Raw genomic sequence first — 19956 nt, 5'->3', positions numbered from 1 at the left:
ATGGAAAAACACATAATATATACCCATCTCGTGAAGTAAACCACTAGAAACGTACATGATAACATCAAGAAAAACCTTAGGGGGCGATACATCTGAAAAGTGCTGGGTAACAAAAATGGTGCAAAAGCCGGAAACTTTTTGTTACCCAGCACTCTTCAGATGTATCACCCCCTAAGGTTTTTCTTGATGTTATCATGTACGTTTCTAGTCGTTTACTTCACGAGATGGGTATATATTATGTGTTCTTCCATTAAAGTTTTAGTTGTGAAAAAGCGCTCGTGTTGTGTCTTCTCCTACTTTGGTCCTCGTTTTTGGCGCTAACTTCATCATGGATAAAGGCCATTGGCAGACTAGCTTGTATTAGTGGGGACGACAGCGTTGAAAAAAAAGAGAGAAAGAAAGAAACAATTAGGATGTTGATGTCTCATTGGCAGAATGGCAAAACACACTGGACGCATTGAATGTACTGCCCGTGCCTGCTGCTGATTGCCGGAAAGAAGTGTAAGAATGCGTAAGAATGGTGTAGATGCCCCAGACTGCCCCTGGTGACCGATGGTTTCTGGGAATTCTCGCAACTGGCCAGACTGGAGGGCTTTGGAGCAGTGTAGCGGGAAGCAACGTGCCACCCAGCGATGCAAGCGCCTCCCGAATGATCTCAAGTGACTTCCGGCCTCTCGGTTCCGCACAGAAACAAGAAGAAAGGCTATTTATTGACGCATGTCCGAGCGCGCACTCCTCCAGGTGTATGGGGGCGGTGGTTCCGTTCCCTGGAAAGGAGGAAAGTAGCAAGGTGGAGAGAGCGGATTGGTCGCTGAAGACAGTATTCGACGGCAGCTCTGCCTTTTAGACCCTGGTGCCGTTTATTTTTCTCGACTAGAAGTATCGACAACGTACTGCCACACTGTGCTCGCATATTTTAACGATGATGAGGAAAACTAATCAACAGTGATTCACGTAGCGGCAGCTTTTGAAGCTATATACTGACTGAATTATATGTTCTCTATGCCTCAAAGATCTGAGGATGCTGTGAAAATGATCTCTTAGCACTGCAGTCTCCATCCGGGATTTTCTTCATGCATCATTTTTATATCATCCCCTCGTATGTTTTCAAGAGTCCGTTGAAACTAGAGAGAGTGCATACTGGTGCAAAAAAACTGGCCAGAAATTTCTTGCCTCCTTTTATGTTCCACATTTAGGAACGTTGGACGTTTTTTTTTTACCCCCGACGGTCTTACGAGCATTATAGTGATGTCTCTTTTGGTTTGCGCCATTTGGCAAGTGATAAAGGCTGACAACAGTAATGCTGGTTTTGATGGCCTTGAGTGTCTGAAGATCTGACTGCAAGATGTTGGATACAGTTTCCTGTTTATCAGCCTGCGTACTTTTTTTTTTTACCCACCTATTATTTTTGCACAAAATGCCTCCTGTGGAATGCCCTTTACTCCCTAACAGCAAGCACCATACAGCATACAAAGTGACGTGAACTGCATTTGTCAGGTAAGCTGCATGGCTTGCAAAATCAAGCTACAAACTTTTGGCCTGCTGTTTTTTCAGAGGATCCCAAAAAGCCTGTTTTTAGACGCCCACAAAGAACTATGAGCACTTCAAAGTACTGGTTTGATGTACTTCCAGGAGGTACTATATGATTGCGCTTTACAGCTGGCAACAAAGCACATGGGCAAAACTCGAATGACGGCAGCTTCACTAGTGCAGTTTTCTGGAGTCTTCTATATTGGGGGTGGGGAGAGGAATCAAAAGCACACTCTACCAACTCGTAAAGAGATGCTGAGAACAAGTTTAATTCGGCCCGTTCTGACTGAATATTGCGTTCCAATGACAAAACGGCTTATTCTATGAAAACAGCTCTCATAAGCTAGAAAGGGCCAAAAAGTGAAACTCTGCTTCTAGCAAACTGTTATGATGCCAAAGGATCTCTGACGTTGGGCTACACTTGATGCCGATTGATGCCATGCGTTTGAATCAAGGAGTAGAAAAAGTTTTGTATTTTTGAATTTAACTTTCTCTGCAATAAGTGAGCTGTTTGTTGCTAAACAAATATCGATGCAGCCAGGAATAGCCATGCAATCCATTTTTAACAACAAGCAAAAAATGTTGAACAGAGTAGCCCTCTGTATCCTTTAAAAGGACATTGCTGCTTTCAGGTCAGAAAGACGTAGAAATGTAGCCAGTCGCTGAACTATACAGGGTGTTTCACCTAAGGTTTTACACAATTTTTAAAAACTGGCTTTAGAAGAGCCCTTTTTTTTTTGGCACAGCATTTTCGGTGGTGTAGTGCATCAAGATACAGCTAAGACACGCGAACTAGCAGGCTGGTTAACTAATACTGAATAGTTAGCTTTTTAACCATTACCTTTAGGCTTCTTAATTATTGAGAGGCGTGTAGTCCACCTTAAGTAATATCAATATCAGTTTTAAGAACTTCAAAAACGCGGTTACTCTCGGCACTGTGCCCAACAAATTTTGGCTATTTCGACAAGTTACGTGCTCTGGAAAGTTTGCTTTGCCTGCAAGCTTCTTGGAAGGGCATGCATTTTGGCGGGATGTTGGCAGAATTTGTTGGGCCACAGCGCCAAGGCTAACCGCACTTTCTAAAAGCTGATATGGATATTACTTACGGTGGGCCACACTCCTGTCAGTAATTAAAGAACCTAACGGTAATAGTTAAAAAGCTAACTATTCAATATTAGCTAACCAGCCTGCTAGTTTGCAAATCTTAACTGTAGTCTGATGTACTACACCGCTGAATATGCTGTGCCGAAAAAAAATGCTCTTCTAACTCAAAAAGCCTATTTTTAAACATTGTGTAAAGGCTTGGGGGAAACACCCACTCTGTGTTTGCTTTTCAAGTCCTTGCTTCCACATCTACAATACTACAGTGCATGTTTGTGTACTTTTCCCATTGCCAGGAAGGCCCTAGCAGCTCGATTTCACTGAAACTTGCGGGGCTGGTTTATATTACTGCTGGGATTCTGCCAAATTTCATTATTCGGCTGGGGGCAGTCTTCTTGAACATTGGAGTGCTGAAAATCAAGCGGGGTGATTTTCATTCTTGCGAGTTCATTTTTCTCATTTACTTTTTTTTTTTAATAAGTGTCAGCTTAGGAAAACTATTGTTTCAATATTACTTCGTTCCAATATTAGTATTGTAGCAGGCTTTCTGGTGCAAAAATTTGTGAGGAACAGAACTGCGTGCTCAATTTGTCTATTTTTTTTTTAATGAGTTCACCTAAGCAAAATGACTCCACAGTTGTGTGCTCCGGACTCTCCTAAGGCCACATAACACGAAAAATTGGGAAAATTACCCTTATTTTCTGAACGATAGTTTTTCCAAGCAGGCATAGCCACCATTGTCATAAAGGTTGCATTGCATGCTGCATATTTATTCTAGGATAATGAAATCCGGACATGGTCCTCCCAACAGTGATATAGACCAGCCCTGCAAGCTTCAATGAAATCAGGCGAGCGGTTCAAAAGTTTGCTGTTTAGGGTAGTGTCCCCCCTTAAGTGGGGGGATGAGAGTCTCGGGAAAAAAAAAAAATATCTTCATTAATGATGTCACATTTATGAAATCTCCAGGGAACAAGTATTTTTGTGTGCGAATTCCAAATATGCAATTTAATTTTACATACAACAAGCCCTTGTGCACTTATTTAATATGCGACTTTTTTCCTGAGAGCTTAAAAAAAATTTGGGTGTAGGAAACTTGCTGAAATTCGTGTCATTGTTGGTCTTGACATCAAAGAAGGCAATATAACAGCAAAATTATCCTGCCCTTCAGAAATTCAGTGATGGGGTTTTGAAGCTGCCATTTGATTTCAGCAAGTTCCCTGCAAAAAATTTCTTGAATACTCTCAGCAAAAATTTACATGACGTATTAAATAACTGCATAAAGACTTGTTTCACATAAAATTAAATTACGAATTTCGAATCGGCACACAAAAATGCACGTTTCCTGAAGATTTCATAAATACGACTTCAGTAATAAAATTTTTTTTAAAGTCCCTCTTCCCCTCTCAAGCGCGGAATGCAAATAGCATTAGATTTCACATTTGTAGCAACTTCTGCTGTAACTTCATCCTGCGTGCATTTGCGTCAATTCCTTCACAGTTGTCACTCCATCAACCACCATAATCTGACAGATATCTGTAGTGGCAGGTATTTGCTATGCCGCAACTGTGTAGACGTTTGCATTCTAAGGTAGAAGTAGATTGCTCACAATATGGCAGCCAAGTTGTCCAAACATTGCAAGATCACGTGACCTTTCTCAACCAATCAGCAAGTTTCGCGACATCGGGCAGTGGATTTTGCTCCCAACATGGAACTCAATGCTACCTCATTTTCGGACAGGGACAGAGGAAGCGAAAGAAGAAGAGGTCAGAGCACAGTATCTAACCGACACAAGGCAAAGATGAACAATATCGCTGTATTCAGGACTAGGGGGGGAGTTAAAGGTGTAAAGAACCAAGGAACATTCAGTGACCACGACTTTCAATGCACCTGAATGCAGCAAGTGTGCAAAGGTGAATCATGGATTGGTTGTAACTGGCTGAATGCAAAGGTAGTGGTGTCCTGCATAACCATCGAGATCCGAGACTGCACAAGGCCAGTTTGCCAATTCAAATACAGGGGTCCCTTTCAGGCTGCTGTAGATCTTTGATTTTAACTATACTCAAGTACTAGAGGACTATGCCTCAGTGGTGCATATGAGAAAAGGAAGGTCCTTGAGTACTAGTCCTGAGTACTGGAGCACTGCCCCAAAGGTGCATATGGGAAAAGATCCTTGAGTACTAGTCCTGAGTACTGGAAAACTCTGCCCCAGTGATACATATGAGAAAAGGTCCTTAATAAGTTCTAGTCCTGAGGACTGCCCCAAAGGTGCATATGGGAAAAGGTCCTTGAGTACTAGTCCTGAGTACTGGGGAACTATGCCCCAAAGATACATAGAGAAAAGGTCCTTGAGTACTAGTCCTGAGTAGTGGAGAACTATGCCCCAAAGATGCATATGAGAAAAGGTCCTTGAGTATTAGTCCTGAGTACTGGAGGACTATGCCCAAGGGGCACATATGAGAAAAATGTGGTATGATGGACCTACCCTCTGACCGAAGTGTGGTATGCATAGGTGTGTACTTCACTGCTAATTAATGTCATCCCTGTATTTTATGCCTGCTAGGATTGTGCCTCTTGCAGGCAGTCATTTCCCGATAATGCCTGGTGCTTGTGCCTAGGTGTGGACACAGAGCTTGTTGCCTCATAGTTGGCATACGCTGATGAAGGTTCACCAGTCATTTCGCAGAGGTGTTTGCAGAGTGGGAATCGAAAGAGGCATTTGGTTTGGCAGGCACTAGTATCAGTGCCAGGGTCTCTGCAGCAGATGTCATTACATGTATTGAAAATAATGGATTACTCACATCAAGAACTATGACATAGTCGTCCTTCAGCCTCCTGCGGGAGTCCTTCTTGAGAACACGACACCTGCGAAGAAGAACACAAAAGTTTAGCAAGGGGTTCCCCCATCCCCCAGAGACGATATGAAATGCAAGAAGCAAAATGGGCACTACATGGAAAAACTGTGCAGTCCATGCTGCCCCTTTGGTTGGCTAAAAAACCCTGTTTTCTGCCTATGTTTCCCTGCCGAATACAATTACAGAATGTGCCCAAACTCGGAGTGCGCTTCTAACAATGATATGCAAATTTCGCGACGCTCTGGTACGATCTCGATCAATGCCTGCGTCGGCAAAGGCGAACAAGGTTACAGAGCGCTGTACCGATTTCCTCGAGTTTCTAGCGTTTAACCATGACGTAATCCATTGCGCATAGAGCGCTCATTTCGCGCTTGACGCCTATCGAGACGGCAACGCGGAAGAAGCGCAACTTTGGCCACCGTCCAGGAGTACCGCGAACGGGTTCTCGGTGCGGATCGCTACTCTGTAAGGGCCTTTCTTTTGCTTCCGCTACTCGCCACCGAAGAAAGCGATCTCCTCTGCGCGTGTCGTCTTTCGCGCTGCCTTTTCTTTCTTTTTTCTCTCCCTCCCTCTGAATGGGCACGTGTCGGCTCTCTCAATTCAGTCCCAAAGCGACCCAATCTCACGTCCTTGACGAACCGCGGCTTACGAATTAACGGATTATAAAACGAACTTGCGCGCGTTGTCTTAGCTCAGCGTGCGGGACTCACAGAAAGCAGACTGCACCCACGACGGCTGCAATGATGAACGCCGCGCAGAGCACGAGCAGTGCGACGAACACCTTGGGATCGATCATGGTTGGACACCTCGAGATGCATGACCGGGCCGCGCGGGCAGTTCACATAGTCCGCCCGACCGCTCGCGCTGCCATGCCGCAGCCCGCGTCTCTCCGGAGTCGAAGGGTCGTGCCTCCCCACTGGAGTCTCGCCGAAACGTCCGTCGTCTCGAGCTGGACAAATTCGAACCGCGCGCTTCGTCCTCGCTGCTCCGCCGTAGTCAAGCGAACCGCCGACGCGTGGGTTCCTGGGACGCTCCGCTGCGATCGGGGACGCTCAGCGCCGGCACAACTCCAGTTGGGACGCTTCGCGAGGCACACATGGCAAGCTGGAGCGAAGCCCGCTAGCGACAGGGCCTCGCGGAGGCGGCGAAGGGTCCAGGTGCATCCGCGGCGCCGGAGAGGAGGTCCCGTGCAGCTGCCGATTGACGCGGTCCTGTTTGGGTGGCGTCGGCGTGATCGGACTCCCTCCTCTCCTCGACGGGGCAGTGGAAAGGCAACTTGCCAGGAAGAGCGCACGCCCGAGGATTGAGATGTGAGCGGTGGGGCGCGGGACGCGGGAAACTGAAACACGTTCATGCGGCCGGTCGATGCTCCGACGCGGAGGCGACCGAGCGGAACAGAGTAGGGCAACGTCGACGCTGCCTGCGATCGGCTTCAAAAGTGGGCGCGCACGAGTTAAGCAAGTACTGCAGTAGCGGGACCCCGGAGCCTTGGATGCACGGAGTTTTATCCCTGCTCAGCTGTGCTCACAGCCTTGATCATCGCTTGATCCGCTCGATCCCTGCGCTGACGTGAGCTTGCCACATGGCGCGCGCGCTTCTCCCATTGGTTGATTCTCCTCGCAGGAGCGCTGTTGTTGTCTAGCGCGCCGTATCCGTCGTATCGCACCACTCTACTGCTGCTGCTGCTGCCTCCGCAGAGGGTGTGAGTCGACGGGGTAAACAAAGAGACCGGCGTCCCCGGGCGTGAACTCGCGCGTCGTCGGGGAGGTCGCAGGCTGGCCCCCCTTCAAGAAGCGGGGACGCCTTGACTCGCTATGAGTTGTCCCGCGGGCCATGGAAGACGCGGGCCAGCCCGAGGTGCACGTCTGGGCGACGGCGGTGACCGCGGCGGAGCCGGCCAGCGAGCAGCTCATCGAGACTGCCGCAGCCGAGCCTGCCGTCGCCGAGGACTGCCGACCCTTCTGCAAGATCTGCCACATGCCGGCTCGAGACGATGACCCGCTCATCTCGCCCTGCCGATGCGCAGGCACTGTGCAGTACATACACTGCGGATGCCTCACGGTGAGCGAGCGCGAGCTCACAGCTGATCACCAGCTGACCACCGTCCGGCTACTGCGCGCGTCAGATCGATCGCGGCCGCTGTGCTAACGGTCCACAAAGTCCATTGAGAGTCCTCTCCGTGCGCTGGAGCTTGGCTTGCAACTTGTACCACTCGCCGTACGTAGCAGCCCTTTAATTGTGTGCAGCCGAAGCATTGTGAAGCACAGTTGCGAACGATCTTTCATGTTCATCGTGGTTGCGTTTAGCTCGTCGTACGCACGCGTTCATGAATGCCCCACACCTGTCGACTCTGTTTCACGGCTGTATGCAAACGTAATGCTGGACTAAACAGAAGCGCAAATTAAGGCACAGCACGTGGATATCAGCGTTGCATCGTTCTAAAAACCCAAATCGCTGCAGCGTTTGCGAAATGCATACATGTTTGTACTTTCAGTTTGCGTTGCAAATGCTGCCGAGTCTAGCGATGGAAACGCCGGAGCCCGGTATATCCGCGGGGTTAATGCACTCGCTGCCCGGCCCCGATATGGGCCCCTCCACAATCCGGTCCGGATGATGGTATACCGCGTCGAGCGTACGCCTCCGAACGTTTGGGCGAATTTGCGCTCGAGTGCCCTGCATACGGTATAATTCGCGCCTTTTTGCGTTAAAGATTGTGTGCACGCTTATTATTCGAAAGTGTGCAAATTAGGAACGCCGATTCCATGCAGTTGAAAGAAGGGCCTGTGTGCCTGCTTTCGATTTTTGCCTTATTTCACGAACGGTACTACATACATAATTGTTACATGCACTGTTTATTGGCTGTAAGTGGCATTGTTGCTTTATGCTGTGTATGCTTTACTGTTTTGTACTATCTCTTCTGACGGGCGTGGAAACAATGCACGTTTCTGGGATTAGCAAAGGTCCGCTGAAATGGTCCTATTTTTTATGTGGTTTCGGTTTCGGTTAATGTGCTGCATATATGTGAGGTGTTAAAACACCTGTTGCTCACATGACAGGTGACTGTGTAGCCCATGTATTGTGCAGGCTTCATGACTCATTGTGGCAAGGTTTATGATTCTTAAGTGTTTTTGCTGTCACTTGTTTCATTGCAGGATGCAAGCTCATTGCTCTGTGACTGAGGAGTACTATAGTTTTCTTTCACGAGAGGCATCCCGTGAAGTGCACATATATGTAGAGGGGGCGGACTTTTTTTTTTTTTTAGAACCCAGTATTCGTTTTTTTTTTTTCCAGTGGTGATATTTTTCCTGCATATGAATCGCTAACATTTTTGGGTGATATAATGCAGCATATCAGTGCGATAAAAGCTCATTTATATGTTTATCTTTACCCTTTTGCCAGCTCGAGCATTCGTTTTGGAAATAATTACCGCATAAGTATTTAGAGCTGTGCTTGTTCAAGGATATACTGTCGACATTACCGAAAGTAATGGAAGTGAATTGTTTCAACCGTCGGATGAAATTTCAAGTGGGTTTTGTCTTCCTAAAGGCGGGGGTGTCTTATAAGCATTGAAATGTTATACTATGTTTGAGCAAGAGGAGAATGAGGCATCCCATTGTGTGCATGTTGACTGCAGCGATGCAACTATTGCTTAACAGTCACGATAATTCCAGAATATGACATTTTTCATGACAGTTATGCATGGTTTCACATCAGTGTCCTCATCCACAATGAAGGAACCTACTTATTGAAGTAATAGCCTAAGGGGGTAATGACAGTGAACAGCACCAGACTAGAATGTGACACCTGGTGAGGAAGTCCGTGGAGAGGTATGTAAGGTAGCGGACCAACGCCTCAAAATGCATGACTGTGCTGCCTGATCCAAAGGTACCACCATATCACTATGCTCTTGGTTGGCATAAATTTCCTACTTAATAGCAAGCTAGCCATGGTGTTGGTGCCATGGATACTGACCTTTTCTGGTTAAAGCAGAATTTCGAAAATTGAGTACGGTGCACCTTTTTTGTTTTCTTTTTCTTTTCGGTTTAAGCCGAAACATCCAACTATGCAACTATATATATATGCTAATATATGCAACTAATACATGCAACTATATATGCAGACATATATGCTTATGAATTGACCTTTCAAGTAATATGCACATGAAGACAGGGACACCAGAGCTAGGGGGGAAAAGAGGACGGTCGCCCTGCCAAAATTTCTTTAGAGGGGACAGCGTTCCCCCAGTCTCCAAATGCTTGCATTCAGATCAGATTTGTGACAAACACTTCAATTCTAGGACGTTATTAATGTCAAGCACAGTGGGGCTGAGCATGGTTGGCTTCATAGCCAATCGTGAAGCAATTCATTTGAGTAACCTAAACCAATCGTGTCCCAAAAGTCACTGATTGACTGACTTGTGTTCAAGCGCATGATTAGCAGAACTGAAACAGGCTGTATGCAGATTTTATTGCAGAGTATCACTCTTCGTATCTGTGTCTTTATAAAGCTGCCCATTTCAATTTAGGTTTTATATGCATTCACAAATGGACCTTTCAGCAATGCAAAATAAGAACACATATAAACAAATATTAATGATTTGACTATTTAAAAAATTTAACATTCAGCCTTATTTTAACAAATAACACGCAAGGCTGCATGCATATCTCATGTGCATACAAATGATAATATTTCACTCGGAATGACTGTAGAAATTGAATGGCATCAGTTTCAAGCCATTTTGACCATTGGTTTTGTAAAAAAACAGAAGGGGAGGTACATATCCTTACCAGCGACTTCTTAAAAAGACTTCAAATCTGGTGCGGATCCGTACCTCAGCCTTTTCAGAGCGTAAGAAAACTTGCATTTGAATTGAAAATTGGTTCTGTGATTTTGAAGACTCACAAGCTCGAAAATTTTTATCAATTTATTTTTCTTGCCAAACTGGCCCACATTGAACTGTACACTAGCACGTGTGAAAATACACAGAACACTAAGGCAGCCTGTTAGCGAAAGATGAAAGTATACTGGATGGTTTGCGTGATAGTTTGACGGTATTCAGTTCGCGAAAAATGCGGTACGTATGTGCACCGTTGTCTGTTTAACTGCACTTGAATCAAGTGGGAGCACATGTGTCCTGCTGTCCTAAAGAGGGTGAACATTAAAATGATTAAAAAAATAGAACAGTACCAAAACAAATCCAAAGTCTTGCCCTCCACTCAAGAAAAAGGTTCCAGAGTCCCTGCCTGAAAAGTTTCTTTCCACTGTGGTACAAAGAAAAGAAAATAAAGCATGCAGAATAATGATAAACTTTTGGAATATCACTTACGTGTTCAATTAGACAAGCCTCGCCTGTATTGTGGTCATTTTTTTCAGTGTGGTGTGTTTTTCTTGATGGATCAAGTAAGGGCAGGTATATTTTGGGCTACCAGGCTTCATTTTTACAGCCATTTCATGCACATAGTTATTGGAGCAGTTGATTTCAGCTCCACATATTATATCAGCTGAGTTCAGTGGGCGTTTTCTTTCAAATATGCAAAGGCAGCTAAGCCAATATGGATGGATGGATGGATGGATGGATGAATGGATGGATGGATAGGAGCGCCCCCTTTGAAACGGGGTGGTGGCAATTGCCACCATGCTCAGCTTTTCTTTATTTATTATTTTTTTTGTTTACTGTGTTGGCAATTCTCATTAAGATTCTCCATCACCTTTGCCTACGGTTTCCTACAATTCTAACCTAAGCCACTACAGCCAGTGGCGAAGCACCACCTGTGGCATACAACTCAACTCAGCTCAAAGCTATGGAACAGTAGTATGTGCGTGCATGGTTTTTTGTCTCAACAAAACCTCCTAAAGTGCCTCAACAAAAAAAAATGAAGGTTGGGGTAGAAATGAACAGCATTAATTGCATTTGTCTTAGGCAATTAGGACTTCATTTTAGTGTGTTGCTTAACTTCACAACAACTTTCAAAGAGTTGTTCCACGCGAATGCTGCTAGGTGAGTGTCCATCTATGAACCACACTTCTGCAAGCCCTCGCATAAGAGCAAAGAGTTACGACTTTTCATTTATTGAAGGTACTACACAGTTCTCGGCATTGCCTTTCATCAGGGGACGGAGTCAGATAGGTAGATCCGTCACAATCATTTGCTTGTTCGTTAAATTTGCAGATCCTCTCTTTATCCAAGGACTTCACAACTGCATGAAGCAATTTGCATATAACACTGAAGTTTGCGACATTTGGTCACGCACTGTGATCGAACTAGCCAGGCATGGCAGCTCCAGCAAAGGCCATTTTGTGTTTGTTTTTTTCCTTTCATGTTTTGCATTAATATATTTATATATCGCTCCATAAAAACCATTTAATTTTAATATTAATAGTAATATTTTTTAAAAGAATTTATGAGGCAGAGCTTGTTAACGTTCTCATTGCAAGGTCACCGTGACTGCTAGTGCAGGAGGGTACGTGTACTAAATCCCTAAGAGCTCTTGGAATTTGTACTGTTTTTTTCATTTAGCAAAGCTTCATTTCTGATGAAATTTGCGTATTTGACATCTTGAAAGATAATCGGACACTAATCTCTCTTTGTGTTGGGGGTATATGGCTCCTTTGAGCAATGTGTGGCAGTGGAATTTTAATTCTGCTATGTGGTCATCTTGCAAGAGCTATATAATAATCAGCTAGCAAGCACCTTGCTTTTTTGTAAATACAGCTACTAAGTAATAAGTAACACTGACGAGCATTTCAAAGATGTCTTAATCACTGTCGCAGCTAATTGGTCCAATGTTTTAAGGGAATCTCCAAGAGTTTTTCTGCAACTACAAAGTTTCTATGGTAGCTATATAGCTTTCCATTGTAGCCATATGGCTTCACTTGGGTGGATGCCAATGAGTAATAAGGCCTTAGCTTATTCCAGAGGTTAGCCTTTTCGGTTCATGTTAAAAAAAAATTCAGCTAACTTTTTTTTTACTTTATTTAGGAATGCACATCCCGTTTTATTGCGATGAGCATTATTTTTGATGAATTACTCACTTTTTTCTGTGACTTAATGTGCCGATCCTGAGTGATGAAAAGTCACTTAGTCTACTATCGGTGTTTTTGTCAGCATGAACAGTTTATTCACGAGCAGTTAACAAGCAGATAGTAATACTTAGAGCTGTGATTGTAAAAGGAATTGGTAACATCAATAAAAAAGTAGTGCAAGTTAATTGAGATAGCCAGCAGGAAAAAAAGCTAGTGGAAGTTTACTTCCAAGAATTAGGTTGACATGTTATCATTTGGGTTGTCGTTCTGGGTTGAAAGAGGGGGCGTAGCATCACGTGATGTGTTCATACATGGCAGTGATGGAACAGTTGCTCAATCATTGCAGTATCCAGAACATGATTATTGTGCCCATGCATGGTTTCATGTCATTGTCCTACATACAGTTGATAAACCTGCTAACAGGCTAACTGCTCTAAGCAGGTGATGATAATAAACAGTAAACAAACAATGCTTAGCTGGCAGGTTTTGAGGAGGTGGTGCTTATCCAAAAGTACTATGTCGCATTTCTATTTAGTTGATTTTCAACTTTGATTGAGCTTAACTTTTACTCAACAGCCAGCTAGCTATGCTTTGCATGCCAAGAATACTGACCTTTTTTTGGTTCAAACCGAATTTCGAAAACTGAACTCGACCTGAAAAAAACTGAAAAGTCCAACCCCTGTTCATGCGTCATTTGCATAGATAAACCATGTAAGGTTCTGGTCCCCAAATGCCGCATCATGTACTACCAAAATTCATTCCTTTCTAGAGCCTTGATTGAGTGGAACTGCCTACCGATGTCTATAGCTCTTGCGAATGATAATGAAAAATTTGGGGCCCTAATTAATTACATTCATGAAGTTCTGTTTTTGTTGTTACTTTCTTTTTATCTGTATGTGCTTTTTCTTCCTCTTTCCATATTTATCTATGGCTACACAGACGCTACAGTTCACTATCATTTTTTCTCTGTTCTTGTGTTTGTATTTACAATGTCGTATTTACTGAGGCTTTACTTGTGCAGCATTCTGAAGTAGTCTGTTTTCGGCTGCTGACCCGAAAGACGCGGGTTCGATCCCGGCCGTGGTGGTTGAATTTCTTTGGAGGAGAAATTCTAGAGGCCCGTGTACTGTGCGATGTCAGTGCACGTTAAAGAACCCCAGGTGGTCGAAATTTCCGGAGCCCTCCACTACGGCGTCTCTCATAGCCTGAGTCGCTTTGGGACGTTAAACCCCATAAAACCAAACCAAACCAAGTAGTCTGTTTCTCTTGCTCCTTATGTTTACGTCCTCTAATTGTTCTTTTGATAATTCTTTCTGTAATATCCACCACTCGCTTCAGTAATGCTCTGTGGAAATGAAGGCACTTGAAATTAAAAAGATAAACTTCATGAGGAAATGAAGGTACCTGGAATTAAAAAGGACAGGGTTCATGGTGCCTGGGACTTCTAAGCTTTTGTGCTCCTGTCTCACCACAGTAACAAACTGGCATTTCAGGGTTTAACTATTTCTTGATATTGAAAACAAGTTAAATTTGCACTGGGAACACGATTGTTTTTAAAGACGAACTGCTGTCAGTCAGTGCACCTTGTGTCAATGATGTTTGCTTCTTGTGCGCAGCACTGGCTGGAGATACTAAGCAAGAAGTCCCGCAAGCCACCCAGCTGCGAGCTTTGCCAGTACCAGTACCAGTGGCACAAAAAGTTTCGTGCTGGTGGCCACTGGCGCCTGCCACCATGTTCACCACGCGACAAGGTCCTGCACAGTGTGTTCCTGCTGGCGGTCGTCGTCATGGTGGCATGTGCCAGCGTCACCATCGTCTGCTTCCGCCAAGAGCCCCCGTCGACGTCTGGCCGACGCAGTGACCTCACGCACTCGGAGCTGGTGACGCTGGTGTGCGGAGTACTCTTCTTCCTGGCCTTCTTTGTGGCCATGTACGTGGAGGTGACAGCTCGCAGCACCCTGTACCGGCTGCTGCTGCGGTTCGTCTATCTCAACCAGCAGTGGTACATCGACGAGTACGATGCAAAGCGTGGTCCCGTGGCTGTGTGACATGCCCTCCCGTGCGGCTTACGGAAGTGGGCTTACGTCTCGGCTACTGTGGTGCTTTTGTCTGGTCTTTGTCAGTATCTCGCGCTCTTTTCTGAGAAGTACGCAGTACTGGCTGAGGTACGTAGTACTTGCTGAGGTACGTAGTACTGGCAGAGGTACGTACTACTGGCAGAGGTACGCACTACTGGCATACCTACTGTCAGTGCAGACCACCACAACACCAGCCTTGACAAGCTGTATAATCGAGGCACCTGCCCGCAACTGCAGACGTTTGGCCACTGTTTGTGCGTGAATGCCTAAACAGTCACATGTTTGGAAAGAAATGGGAGCAGGCAGGTGACACTTGTGCTGGTAAAAGCGATGTTGAAAAGCTCCCACTTTAAGGTGTGGAAGTCACAGGATATGATCTGACGTGGGAGCACAAACAATCAGAGGAGATAGGGGCCATTTTGAATCTCTTTTTATATCTCTGTAATGGCTACGATATGCCCGCAAACCCGAAGGCCTGCACGACAGCACCAGCCACTAACCATGTGGTGCAGGGCTGTGGTTCCAAGCACTTTTTGCTTTCTTTGCAGGCACAGATGTGAGTGCTTCAGTCAGTATTTGGTCTCACTTGAGATATTTGCACTGCCCATTTATCCTTGGATGTTGTTTTTGCTATAGTGCAAACAGCGTGCACCTAGGGGCCCTGGGGCCAAGGCACACAGACCACTAGGCAGCAGCCAAAGGTTGTCAGGTGGTAGTATTAGTGGAACGCTTTCCTATTGTTGCTGCCGTGAAAGATGGTGCCCACTCAAAAGGCGGACTTAAAAGCAAAATCATCAAACAACTCTAAAAGGGCGGAACCACAAATTCACTAGCTCCTGGGCAATTGTCAGAGAAGAGCTTCTGATCTATGTTCCATTTTCTTAACCTTAACGTCTAACTAATTTTTGTTTATATCATTGTGGCCACTCCTGCTTGGGACCAAAAAGGGCCCGCAGTATATGTAAATAAATAATAAGCCTGCACTTCTAGTGGGACACTGTTTTTTCACAGCGACAACGACGAACATGCACTTAATTCATACTAACAACTCATGACCTTCGGTTTCTGGCTATCGGCCTGTGTGACTTGCCACCACGACAATATGGTGCTTAAAGTGTGATGTTTGCACTAATGCTGCTAGAGGTCAAAAGCCTTCAAAAGTGGCTTGCTACTGAACTATTTCCTTGTGTGGGCCTGTGGGAAGCACCTTTATTGCTGGCTTGTGCTGAATGTGCAAGAATCTCTGCATTCGCAAAGAAAAAAAGAAAAAGAACAAAAAAAGTGGAGCTGCTGTTGTTAACCAAGTAGGGGATGCCAAAGAAATGTGCGTACCAGAAGGTGACCTAGCAGTTCTGTCAAGCATGTCTGCTACTGGTTTTAGTCACTGGCTTCTGAAGTGCACCTCCATCTTGCTATGACATCAGTGGTTCTGTTTCCGGTGGGTCTGATATTTTACTGTTGTGCTTAGGTCATGCACGCTTCTTTGGATGTGCCAACCAGCGAAGCGAATTTTCACTGTCAAATCTCAGAGACTTTTTGCAATTTCTGTTGGTGCTGCGCAGGAGTAGAACGATGAGTGTCAACTTGACGAGAAAGTCTTCTTTTTAGCAAGAAACTTTTTGCATAGCCGAGGTGGTCTCTCTTTTTTGCATTCCAGTGCTTTGGTGCATTTAATTTTTTCCAGTAACAAAGCCACTTGACCAGTGGAAATGGACAGTTGCCATTTTAGGCTCTAGTTCATTTTGCATGAATGTGGGAGAACAGAATCTTGCGAAGATATCTGCAGTCACTTTGGCGTAAGCTACTTTTACCAACTTTTCTGGTGTGATATGGAAAAACCAGCCCCTTGCATGAAGGTCGAGCGTCAGAATCATTGTTCTCACTTGAAATCTTTGGTGGAACTCAATCTAGAACCGGTGTTAGTGTCCTTTTCCAAATCTTATCAAAGGTGTTGCAATGGTATGTGTGTTTTTTTAGCAGTTGTTTTCAATCTGCAACAGACATTGTGATTAGCGTGGTCACTATGTTTGGGTATGGGGCACAGTTAAAATCATTCCAGGCCTGCCGTTTTGTTTTTCCTGGGGTGTGGGAAACATAAAATTATTTTGGGGGCTGGAAACATTGTGGTGTAGGGCTGAGCACTTCTTTTTCGCTGTGTTTTTCGGTCTGTACAGTTGTGGACCCAGACGCTTAATTTCAAGTGTGATGCTGCAGTAAGTGTCGTCATTATGGGTGTTTGATGTTTTACGATAAGGAACGAAAGAAGATGACTTTGAAGGATGCCCTCCGCGGGCCACTCATAAGCTACGAGATGAGGCTGGCGAGGGCATGCTATGCCGATGGTGTGCTGATCAGCCAATCATCCCAGTTTGGACAGGTTGCAGCCGTGAACGTACGTTGTCCCTATCAAGGGCAACACAAATATACAAAGATGCACTTATTCTACACGTTTTGCATTGCCAACTTGCAGAAACTAGTTGCTTGCTATTGTGGTTTCACGCGAATGCAAAGCAGGTTTCAACATGCTGCATTTCCGTTAGGCCTAACGGTACACTGGTTAGGCCTAACGGTACACTGACACTAAAATATCCCAGAAGCTTGAATAGCGAGCAACTTGCAGCACTGAAGCCTGTGTGGTGGAGATTTCTGGCTGCAAACCAAAGTGATCAGCCCTGAAAATTTCCGCGGTGTTCGCACTCATTCAGTGCAAAGATAAAACTTTCATCCGCAGCTAACCAGCCTGACTGACTTCATTGACATGTTACTCATGGCCACAACTTCCTGCCTGTCATGGCTGCATTTCACTGGTGCCATGACCATCTGTGAGTGCCCAGAATGTGAGCGTTATTTGGGAGCTTGCGTGACGTGGGAAGCAGCTGGCATGCGTACGTTTGTTCAGCTAAACTGTATCCAGCTGCTTTTTGTTACAACACGGGGCAGCTAGGTTTAGTTAAAGGAGTAAGAGACATCCAATTTATATGTCACATTTTTGTTTTCTCTGTAAACATTGCATAAGGCATCAGTAATCCTGAAGAATAATGCATTGTTCACCACTACGCGGTAATAATTTAATATTGCGCAACTTCTACATTCTAGTCTTGGTTTCTATTTCTGCAAGTCGTGGTCTTGACAACAAGTCGCAACTGGAAAGGCACAACAATGATGCCTTTCCACCACACATGCCATTCTACGCTGTTCGCAGCCAAATGTTTTGTCAAGCACGCCAGTTATACGTGCACAGGATAAGATCTGATGATAAGGAATGTTTCTGAGCTTGATTTCATTTGTTGTGCTGATGCCACTCGTGCCAGGTTCTGAAAGTCAATGAGACTTGATCGTGCTTCATTTAAAATCAAATGAAATGCATTTCTGCGTTGGCTGCCTTCAGTAATGGCCTGTAGGTCTCCTTGTACATGCCGAAAGCCTCGAGCGCGCTTTTGATGACCTCAAAATTTGGCTTTTCTACTCCTTTAACTCGTAGTACACTAAGCTCTGGTGCCATTAGACAGTATTGGGTGGTTCGTGACTGTGGAACTACTGGGCATTATTAGAGCGGATTTTGAGAAAAAAAAACAGTGCAGGAACAGGGACACAAGAAAAGAAGACGACGGGACAGGTGCCGACTAGCAACTGAAGGTTTATTGCACGGAACACAAAAAATATACTCTACAAACAACCAGGAGCACGCATGATTCAGTTGCTAGTCAGCACCTGTCCCGTCATCTTCTTTTCTTGTGTCCATGTTCCTGCGCTGTTTTTTTTCTCAAGATGTACCAACTCGCTCAACTTGCCGTTTTATTAGAGCGGATGTTGAGACGAGTACTGTTGGTAATGTACAGTTGCTAACCTGAACAATCGCCAAACTGCCTGGCTACAGCTGCCTTTTACATAGCAGTTATAAGCACGTTTCGTGTGTGCGTGCAAACCATGCCATGGAAACATTCCATTGTTGCCAGCAATGAATGCATGGTGACCGGGATTGGACACAGCCGAGTAGTCGCTGCACTGAAATTGTGCCGCAGCGCGAGTTGTGACGTCTTGACTGCAGTGCATGTTTGCCCATGACATGTCTGCCCATGGCATGTCTGCCCATGGCATGTCTGTCCATGGCATGTCTGCCCATGGCATGTCTGTCCATGGCATGTCTGCTCATGGCATGTCTGTCCATGGCATGTCTTTGCAAGAAGCAGGGTGCACAAAAAGGGCATTGTAGTATGTACCACACCCTTCCGGTGAAGCGCTCAAGTTTGGAGCATGCTTTGCATCAAGATGCCTTCGTCATTCTCGTTCTTGGCACCACTGCCAGTCTCACTTTCCAGCTTAAAGCTCATCAATGCACTGGGTGCGTTTCTTGTACCTTTGCAAGCCAAGGTGCCAATTTATAGCGGTTTTCTTTTTTCTTATGCTGTGATGTTTATTTTGAGATAGCGGTATGAAAACCTGGCTAAACTGTTGTGAGCCTAAACTACAGTCAACCAGGTGCAAAGTTAGAACGAGTAAGCCCGATAAACCAGTACTGGATTAGCCTTGGAACTTTCTACTTTGAGAAATGCGAATTTTTAGATCAGCTGGGGGTACACATTTAGATCTGCAAGGGTTCGGTGAATGTGCCACACGTAATTTCCTAGATGTTTTCTATTTACAAGCGTTCACTGAACGCGGATGCAAAATGTGCCACCATCCATTGGGTCCAGTTTTGGGACCACAGTCCTTGATTAGCCTCCTCTGCCATATTTCCCCGTCTACAGAGGGGCTTATATGGTAGGGCAAGCTGATAGTATGTGGGAATCAGCGGGAATTGGCACTGCGTGTTGGTCAGCAAAAAAAAAGTTTTGTGTCTGTGATTATGTGCAGCTGTAAGGATGTGCTGCACAAAGAGTGGATGAAAAGATCTCGACACTCGCGTGATCTTGTGGTGCGTGAAACGACTTTTTGTCAGCACAAGTGACGTCAGATGTATTTGAAACACGTCCCACCCCCCTTTTTTTGGCACAGCTTTTGCCGTGGCTTAGTCGCTCCTGTTTAGTCATATTCCGAGTGGAAGCAGTCTGGTCCAAGATTAAAGAGCTTTTGGTGTAACCCTTGTGTCGTGTATTTTATGCTGGAAGCTGCTTTGTTGGTTCGCTGCGACAAACAGCAAACCAGTGCTGCCTGTGTGCTAGTCCGGCTGGTGTGTGAAGGCTGCCAAGGCTTGTACAAAGAGGAGTTCCTGGTCAGAGTGCACCTAATTAGGTGCGATCATTAATGATAGCAGCCTGCTCTGCAGTATAGCAACATCCCAAGAGGAGCGATATGGCTGCAAACGAAAGTTGTTCAGCTTTTCACAGAAACTTCATAGATCCATTCTATTCCGAGGATCTGAGCCAGGGACC

At 45.2% G+C, this 19956-nt stretch overlaps 1 protein-coding gene and 1 long non-coding RNA gene across 2 annotated transcripts; one reads left to right on the top strand and one right to left on the bottom strand.

The window, feature by feature from the left end:
* Positions 1 to 672: 672 nt before the first annotated feature.
* On the bottom strand, positions 673 to 7071 carry LOC149367037 (uncharacterized). Its single transcript, XR_016284461.1, has 3 exons — positions 6194 to 7071; positions 5430 to 5493; positions 673 to 767 (listed from the first exon to the last, which is right to left on the bottom strand). It is a non-coding gene; the product is annotated as an uncharacterized LOC149367037 (long non-coding RNA).
* Positions 6417 to 19663, top strand: LOC149367036 (E3 ubiquitin-protein ligase MARCHF8-like). Its single transcript, XM_089553697.1, has 3 exons — positions 6417 to 6793; positions 7107 to 7544; positions 14123 to 19663. The coding sequence occupies exons 2-3, from the start codon at positions 7317 to 7319 to the stop codon at positions 14552 to 14554; spliced, it is 660 nt and encodes a 219-aa protein (XP_089409823.1). The 5' UTR covers positions 6417 to 6793; positions 7107 to 7316; the 3' UTR covers positions 14555 to 19663.
* The last annotated feature ends 293 nt before the right edge of the window (positions 19664 to 19956 follow it).

Source organism: Amblyomma mixtum, chromosome 1, assembly GCF_055824585.1.
Source record: "Amblyomma mixtum isolate Tamu chromosome 1, ASM5582458v1, whole genome shotgun sequence".
In the NCBI taxonomy this organism is placed as follows: domain Eukaryota; kingdom Metazoa; phylum Arthropoda; class Arachnida; order Ixodida; family Ixodidae; genus Amblyomma; species Amblyomma mixtum.
The sequence above is the reverse complement of the archived record's forward strand: the minus strand, read 5'-3'. Positions and strand labels throughout refer to the sequence as shown.

Coding starts and splice junctions, on each gene's coding strand:
- LOC149367036 (XM_089553697.1), top strand. CDS start 7,317: ATGGAAGACGCGGGCCAGCCCGAGGTGCACGTCTGGGCGACGGCGGTG. Junction 7,545..14,122: donor TACACTGCGGATGCCTCACG/GTGAGCGAGCGC, acceptor TCTTGTGCGCAG/CACTGGCTGGAGATACTAAG.